The 6854-nt window shown below is 61.4% G+C and overlaps 1 protein-coding gene across 4 annotated transcripts; it reads right to left on the bottom strand.

Annotated features, from left to right (window-relative positions):
• On the bottom strand, positions 1–6847 carry CASTOR1 (cytosolic arginine sensor for mTORC1 subunit 1). Of its 4 annotated transcripts, none has more exons than XM_027124323.1 (10): positions 4338–6847; positions 3955–4077; positions 3673–3743; positions 2303–2490; positions 2085–2217; positions 1687–1810; positions 1115–1228; positions 865–947; positions 675–769; positions 1–547 (listed from the first exon to the last, which is right to left on the bottom strand). In XM_027124323.1, exons 1-10 carry the CDS (start codon positions 4448–4450, stop codon positions 479–481), a joined length of 1113 nt encoding a protein of 370 aa, XP_026980124.1. In that variant the 5' UTR covers positions 4451–6847; the 3' UTR covers positions 1–478. The 4 variants fall into 4 exon arrangements, with proteins under 4 accessions (XP_026980124.1, XP_026980125.1, XP_026980127.1 ...); XM_027124324.1 differs by having other exon boundaries at positions 3955–4068; XM_027124326.1 differs by lacking the exon at positions 3955–4077.
• Positions 6848–6854: the final 7 nt, after the last annotated feature.

The following is a 6854-nucleotide window of genomic DNA, read 5'->3' as shown; positions in this document are numbered from 1 at the left end:
CTCACTACAAGCTCTTTATTAACAAGTTGATTAAAAAAGAAGAGAGATAGAGATGTAAAAATACTTTTTTTGGAGGCCCCAGGAAGGGAAGGCACTGTCAGAATTCACTTGGCCAGGAAAGGCAACAGAGCCAGAGGCAGAAGGGAGATCAGGCCTTCTGGGGAGCAGCCGGCCCACCCAGGACGCTAAGAGGGGGAAGGCTCTGGCCTCAGGCAGGGAATGTGCAAATGCCGAGGCCCCGCAGGGAGTGATGGGTTGAGGGGCTTCCTGGAGGAAGCCCTGAGCACCGTGTTCCCCTGCAATGGGCAGACACGCGTGTCCACGTGAGAGCCAGTGTCTGCACGCAGCTTACATACACAGAGCGGAAGGAGGAGTCCCCCGACAGGAACATCCCAGAGCTTGAATAAAAAGCTTTGAGAAGTCTCTGGAAGCTTGAGGACAAGGGGAGAGCCTGGAGGCTGCTGTTCCCCTCAGGGCCTCAGGAGCCCAGACCCTCCTGCCGATGCTGGAGGACCTTGATGACACTGCCAATGCCATCCTCAGGAACCTGCAGGCAGGTGGACAGAGGGAGGGGTCAGGGCTGCCCAACTTCCTGGGCCGGCTGGGGCCACCTCCTGCCACCCCACCCCCTCAACGTCCCTCCAGGGGCCCTGGCCCCAGCCAGCAGCGCTCACCAGGGCATGGTCGAAGTTGAAGGTACTGATGTAGTAGGCGGAGATGTCGGCCGCAGCCAGGGGACCTGCGATCTGGGCCACAATCCCACACTCATCTGAGGGTTGAGGAGAGGTCCATGTGGATCGCCCTGATCCCCACCCCCACCCCCAGCCCTTCCCAAGCCCCCGACACATGAGGTGCAGCCCTCACCAAAGCCCAGGGGCTGTCCGCCGATGCGCACCATCCTCCACAGCTCCCCTGAGGAGCTGGTCAGCAGCAGGTCACTGGGGAACCTGGGGAGGCAGGTGGGCAGTGGGCAGGGCACCCCTGTCCCCTCCTTGCCCCACTATGAGCTCCCTGGGCAGGTCAGCCTGGTGACCTCGGAGTCTGCCGCTCTACCCCCTCCCTCCCTGGGGCTGACTTAGGGCCTATGTCCCACCTAGGGTCAGGGGTCACATACTTTTTCTGCGTTTCAGCATCCATGACAATGGAGATGTAGCCCTCAATGAGGGAGAAAGCAAAGAAGGTGATGGAGCTGGATCCAGGACCACCGGAGGCTGCCTCCTTAGGGGGACTGGGGAGGGAGAGTAGGCTCAGGTGCTCTGTCCACTCCACCTCCCTGTTGGCCTCCACACCTGGGAAGGGACTGGCACAACTGGCCCTGGGCAGACCCTCCTGTCCCTGGGCCACTTTCTCCCCTTCCAAGCACCCTGACCTCCTGCTGGTGTAGGTGGGGATGGGGGAAGATGATGAACCCTGCTTGTGCCAAAGACACAGAACCCAGGGCCGGAGGGCCTGCCAGGGCACAGCTCAGGGGTGGCTCTGCCCACACCAGAGGGGAGGGCTCCAGCTGCGGCATCAGGACCTTGCCTGAACCTCAGTGCACGACACATGTGCATCGCAGGCTGCCAGGAACCCCAGATACAGAACAGGGCACAGAATCCGCAGAACCAAGGGATGGGTGGAAGGTGGTGGGAAAGAGCACGGGGAACAAGATATGAGGACAAAGAGACAAACGCAAACAAGGCCCACCTGTGTGAATAGAAGAGGACATCAATGAGGGTGGTGGCGATGGCTGGCAGCGTCTCAGGGTCCAGCGTGAGGACACAGAAACGGTTCTCTGGGCTCTGGATGGGATGGACCGTGGGGCTGGGCCCTGCTCCGGAGGGACAAGGTGGTGGCAGGTGAAAGGGCGACTGTGGGCTGCGACGCCCCCTGGTGGCCAGCCAGAGAGGAGGCCTGGGCTGGGCGCCGGGTCACGGTCTACATGCAGGTACCTGCCTGAGTTTTCCTGGCCCCATCTCCCTATCTTATGAGGGGGTCAGTGTCAGCTGGTCTCCCTAAGCCCACAGACCCACCTGCACAAGGGAAGGGGCCCAGTGGGAAGAGGAGCCCCTGCCCAGGCCTGGGTGTCAGAGGGCGGCCCTCACCATGCTGGGCACGGGGAAAGCCGTTGCTGGAATCATCCCTGGCAACGGGCACAGGCTCCCCGCCCACCTCTCGATAAATGTCGAACTCCTGGGCCAGCGTGTGGATCACCACGGACAGGTCCTGCTCTCGCACCTGGGCCACAGGAGATGGCACAACACATGGGTCCCCAGGCACCCATGCCCACCCTGCCCCGCACCAGCACCTGCAGGAAACTCACCAGGATGAAGTCTGTCTGGTAGGTGGACAGCATCAGCACCGACACGTGGTGCTCGGCCAGCGGTGCAATTACTGAGCGGGCGATCTTGGTGACCCCAGCAGCCTGCACTGCTGCGCCACTGTGGGATGACACGTTCAGCACCAGCCACGTGGCCTCAGCCACTTGCAGGAACTCAGATGGGGGCAGCTCTGTGGGGCAGGGGGCACATGCCCAGTCAGGGCCTACAGGGCTGGACCCTGCCCTCAGTTTCCCTGTCTGAGCCTTGGAGAGTTCTACCAAGGTCAGGTCAGGTCTGGAGACTGGAGCTGTCTTCCTCCCCCAAGTTCTGCTCCTGAGACCTGCATGTCTGCAAGGACTGAGAGGTGCTTCAGGTGTTGGCCTGTCAGGGATTGTAACTTCCCAGTTAAGATCGGAGCTCCAAATCCAGACAGAGCTGGGTTCCAATCCCAGCCTCACCATTTACTTTTTGCTGACCTGGGGCAAATGATTTAACTTCTCTGAGCCTTAGTTTCCTCCTCTGTAGAATGGGATGACAGTGTCCTGTGGGATCACAGATGCCTTATACCACATGGCACCACCAGGGGGAGCCAGCAGACCACGTTGGCTGGGGGACGCCCTTCCCTCTGAGCAGACCCAGACTTTTCTGCTGCACAAATAGGGAAACTAAGGCCTGAAGTGGTGCTATGCGGGATGGACCAAGCCCCAGTTGGCTGGCCTGAGGCTCCAGGCCTGTCAGGCTGGGTCAAGCTGGCAGGAGTAAAAGGCAGATGTCAGCTCCAGGGACCAGGGAGGGACCAGGCTGGCGTCCAGTCCAGAGCAGGCGCCACAACCAGGCGGGCTGCTAATCGCCCAAGCACAGCTAGGAGGCCGGCCAGGATCCTGCCCTGGGCTGGCTGCCTGCATTCCTTCCCCAACCCTCAGACTCCTGGAGTCGCCAGACCAGTCCAGGAGGGGGTGACCCACACCAGGGAGAGAAGTCCAAGGAGAAATAGTCCAAAGGCAGATGGGGGTGGTGGTGAAACAGCCACAGAAACCCGATTCTTGCTCCAGAACTGTAACTGAGGCCCTGTTGCTGGCCTGCGGCTGCTAAGTGTCCTCCACACACAGCCCCATTATAAAGCCCTCGTGGGACCCTATAAGATCAGAACCGTAACTATACCCACTTTACATAAGCGGAAACAAACAGCTCAGAGAGGGGAAGTGACTTGCTCAAGGGCACACAGCCAGTGAATAGTGGAAATGGATTCGAACCCAGATCCATCCTCCTTCAAGGCCCCAGCTCTTGCGACCTTGGATCCTAACATTCGGTGAGAATCTGGCAAAGAACGCAGTTTCCTTCCCCTACTCCCCCTCCCCAGCCCAGCCCCCACCTTTGAAGCCCTCCTCGTCCACCATGAGCGTGTAATCCTCGGGGGTCTCCGTCAGGCTGAAGAACTTGCACCTGGTTGGGGGGCGGGGGCATCTTCAGCCTGGGTGGGGCGGAGGGGGCGGGTAGACCCCCGCCGGGCACCTCCCTGCCCCCTCAAGCCTCAGTTTTCTCCCCAGGACGGTGGGGTGTGTGCCCCATCTCCGGAACTGCGGACTCCTTTCCGCCTCCCCGACCTCTGCAGGAGCCCCCTGCCCCTCCATTCCGGGAAGGAGGAGAGGCTCACCCGCGGCGACAGTCCCGGAGCGTCGGACCTTGGGCCCCCAAGACCAGCCCCTCTGACCCGATGGGAGGCATCTGTAAAAAGCTCCCCGCGGTCGCCAGGAAGGAATGCCCCCACCTGACACCACTAGGAGTTAAGCATTGACCATCCCAGGCTGTTTGCGCCTTAACCGGCCCTGGGAGGGGGCCTCACGGGGCCGGATAGGCGGCGGTCCCAGGGAGCGTAGGCCCAGGCCGGATGGCGGCCGGGGGCGGGGGGAGGGAGGGTGGCAGAGAGGGCTCTCCCCGCCTGCTGTCGCTGGCCCCGCGGCGGTCCTAATCTCCCGACCCCTTCCCAAAGCGACAGTGGAGCCCACCCCCATATGTGCCCCGAACCCGGGCTCGCACCGGCTTCGGCGGGGCAGGAAGAGCAGCTTGATGAGCGGGTGGGTGTAGAGCCAGAGACCGGGGCGGGCGAGGCTCAGCACCCGCACCCGGTGCTCTAGGATGTGCAGCTCCATCGCTGCCCGCACGGAGCCGACCCCGCTGCCAACCTGGCCCAGGCCGTGCTGGGGGCGGGTCGGTGGGGGCGGTACCGGGGGGCTTAAAGGAGCCGGTGGGCGGCCGAGTCCACGCCGCCACCTACGCCAGCTCCCTGACGGCCACGCCGTGCGGGACGGGCGGCCAATCCAGGGTGGCCACGCCTCCTTCTAACGCCGGAGCCACACTCCTCTCCTTCCAGCCCGCCGAACTCCGCCCCTGCTGCCTCCTCCCCCTCGTCAGTGGCTCGGGAATCACCCTCTGACCCCACCCGCGTCGAGTCCTCTAGGCCCAGCCCGTGCCTCGCCCCCTCTCCGGGCTCCGCCCTTTCCGTTGGACGCCCGCTGCGGTGGGGTCCGGAGCCAGCGGATGCTTGGGGTAATTTCTGTCCTTGGGCCCGCATCTTATGATTAATTTCACTGAGCCTTGGAGGGCCACAAGACGAACCGGGGCTGGGCTGGGACAGAACGCTGCCCCCAAATCCGTGGAACACGGAGGGGTGGGGTCCACTGTGCAGCCCAGGCGACCCTGTGGTTCTCAGCCAACAGTGTCCTGGCGTCTTTCCCCCTCCTTCCTCTCATGGCTCAGCATGGTGCAGGGCCACCAGAGCTGGCTGGGGTGGCGGAGACAAAAGACCCCCAGCAAGGGCTGTCCAGGACTGGTGTTGATACGTACCCCTCCGTGCTTTGTGAACCCTGTCAGTGGACTGACAAGGTGAAACCTAACCTGGACTTGGTGGCCCCCACATCTGTTCCTCTCACCCAACTTTCAGAAAAGGGAGGGCTCCAGCCACCTCTGAGCAGCATGCTGTGGGGTAGGGAGCTGAGGGTGGCCAGGCCTAACACTTGCCCAAAACTCAAACTTTGGGGGAACAGGGCTATGCATCTGGGGCTCACTGGGTACTCAGCTCTCAGCAGAGACTTAAGCCTGCAGTCATTAGCAGAACTTACGTGGCCTGAGCACATCTAAACTTGCTTCATGCCCAAGCAGGCCCCCCCAGCACTGGCAGACACCCCAGATCTGAGGCTTGATAGTGCCAACTTGGGCTCATTTCAACATTAGGGCTGGCCTCCTCAGGTCTACGAAAACCCCAGTGCTGAGCAGGCACCAGCACACCTAGGCTGGCTCCTAGCAGGATGGAACACGCTCCAGGGGCCCTTGTCTGGCCTGAGCGTCTGCAGGCCTCAGATGCGAGGCTTTGAACCAAACAGGTTAAAGCAGGCCTCAGGTCTGATTGGGATCCAGCAGGCCTGAGCAGGCCTCCTGCCTGCTCGGGGGCCTCTACTGTAGGCGAATGAAAGTGGGGCAGCACCTTTCCCGCTGGACTCTCCGGCATGGTGGATCCCAGTGGAACACTGAAGCCACCACATCCTGGCCAGTCCCCTGGAGGGCCAGGGGGAGGGGAGTGTCCTCTGAACCCCTCATCTCGTTGATGGCAGGTGCAGATGGGGTAGGGAGCCACAGGGGTGAGGGGTAGGAGGTAGGATGTGGATCGCTTGCTCTGACAGGTTCATGCGACCCTTGACGTCCTCAGGCCTCAGTATCCCCAGCTGTACCAGAACAAGATGTTCCAGGCTGAGGCCCTGCAATGCCTAAAAGCTCCCAGGGAGGCTCTACTCCTCTCTCTCCCCCCTCCCCCATGGCCTGGCCCAGCTTGGTGGCCTGCCAGGAACAGCCACTATTGTTTGACTGGAAAAGCTGCTTCCTCAGCAGAAGGGGGGCCTCTCCCAGGGACACCCTGTCCTCGCCCTTCTGGTCATCAGTTGTGACCACAGTGCCTGCATGGGTCCTCGATGGCAGAGTCCGGTCACCCTAGTCAGGAGAGGTAGTGAGGGGCTCTGGGTACAAATCTGGATCAGCTTCATCTTTCCCACTCAGCTCCTCTGTTTCCTCATCTGTAAAATGGGGATAATAATAAAGCCTACCTGATCAAACACGTGACACAACCAGTGCAGCCAGGCATATTATAAGTGCTCAGTAAATGGCAGGCGACCTTTTATCACAGATCCAGATTTCGCCCCGCACCCCTCTAACTTTGATGGAGGCCTGGGCTGAGCATGTGAGGGCATTCATGATCACCCACCCTTGGCACCAGCACCTGACCAGAATGAGCACTCAGTACCTTACTGGGGCCCGAAGTGGCATCCAGGCCAGCCCTTGGAGGAGGAAGACCCTGAAAGGACCTCCTTAAGGAGCCCCTCCCCTTCTGTGATGGGTAGGCATCAAAGCCTGGGAGCAGGCCCTGCTTTGCCCCAGCACTGGTGACCCTCCCTCATCCATGGCAGATGGTGGCCATGGGGCAGAGGGGATGGAGTAAGGGGATACAGGGGCCAGGAATAAGGGCTGGCCCTAGACCTGGCATCTCCTCTGGCAAAGGTACTTCTC

Source organism: Aethalodelphis obliquidens, unplaced genomic scaffold (genome assembly GCF_003676395.1).
Source record: "Aethalodelphis obliquidens isolate GAN/ISIS:26980383/991018 unplaced genomic scaffold, ASM367639v1 scaffold28, whole genome shotgun sequence".
Classification (NCBI taxonomy): Eukaryota; Metazoa; Chordata; class Mammalia; order Artiodactyla; family Delphinidae; genus Aethalodelphis; species Aethalodelphis obliquidens.
The sequence above is the reverse complement of the archived record's forward strand: the minus strand, read 5'-3'. Positions and strand labels throughout refer to the sequence as shown.

Excerpts from the sequence above, each read along its gene's own strand:
- CASTOR1 (XM_027124323.1), bottom strand. The coding sequence starts at position 4,450 with ATGGAGCTGCACATCCTAGAGCACCGGGTGCGGGTGCTGAGCCTCGCC. Across the intron at positions 2,491-3,672 it reads GGACGAGGAGGGCTTCAAAG|AGCTGCCCCCATCTGAGTTC; the intron begins GTGGGGGCTGGG and ends CCTGCCCCACAG. Across the intron at positions 2,218-2,302 it reads ACCAGACAGACTTCATCCTG|GTGCGAGAGCAGGACCTGTC; the intron begins GTGAGTTTCCTG and ends CCTGTGGCCCAG.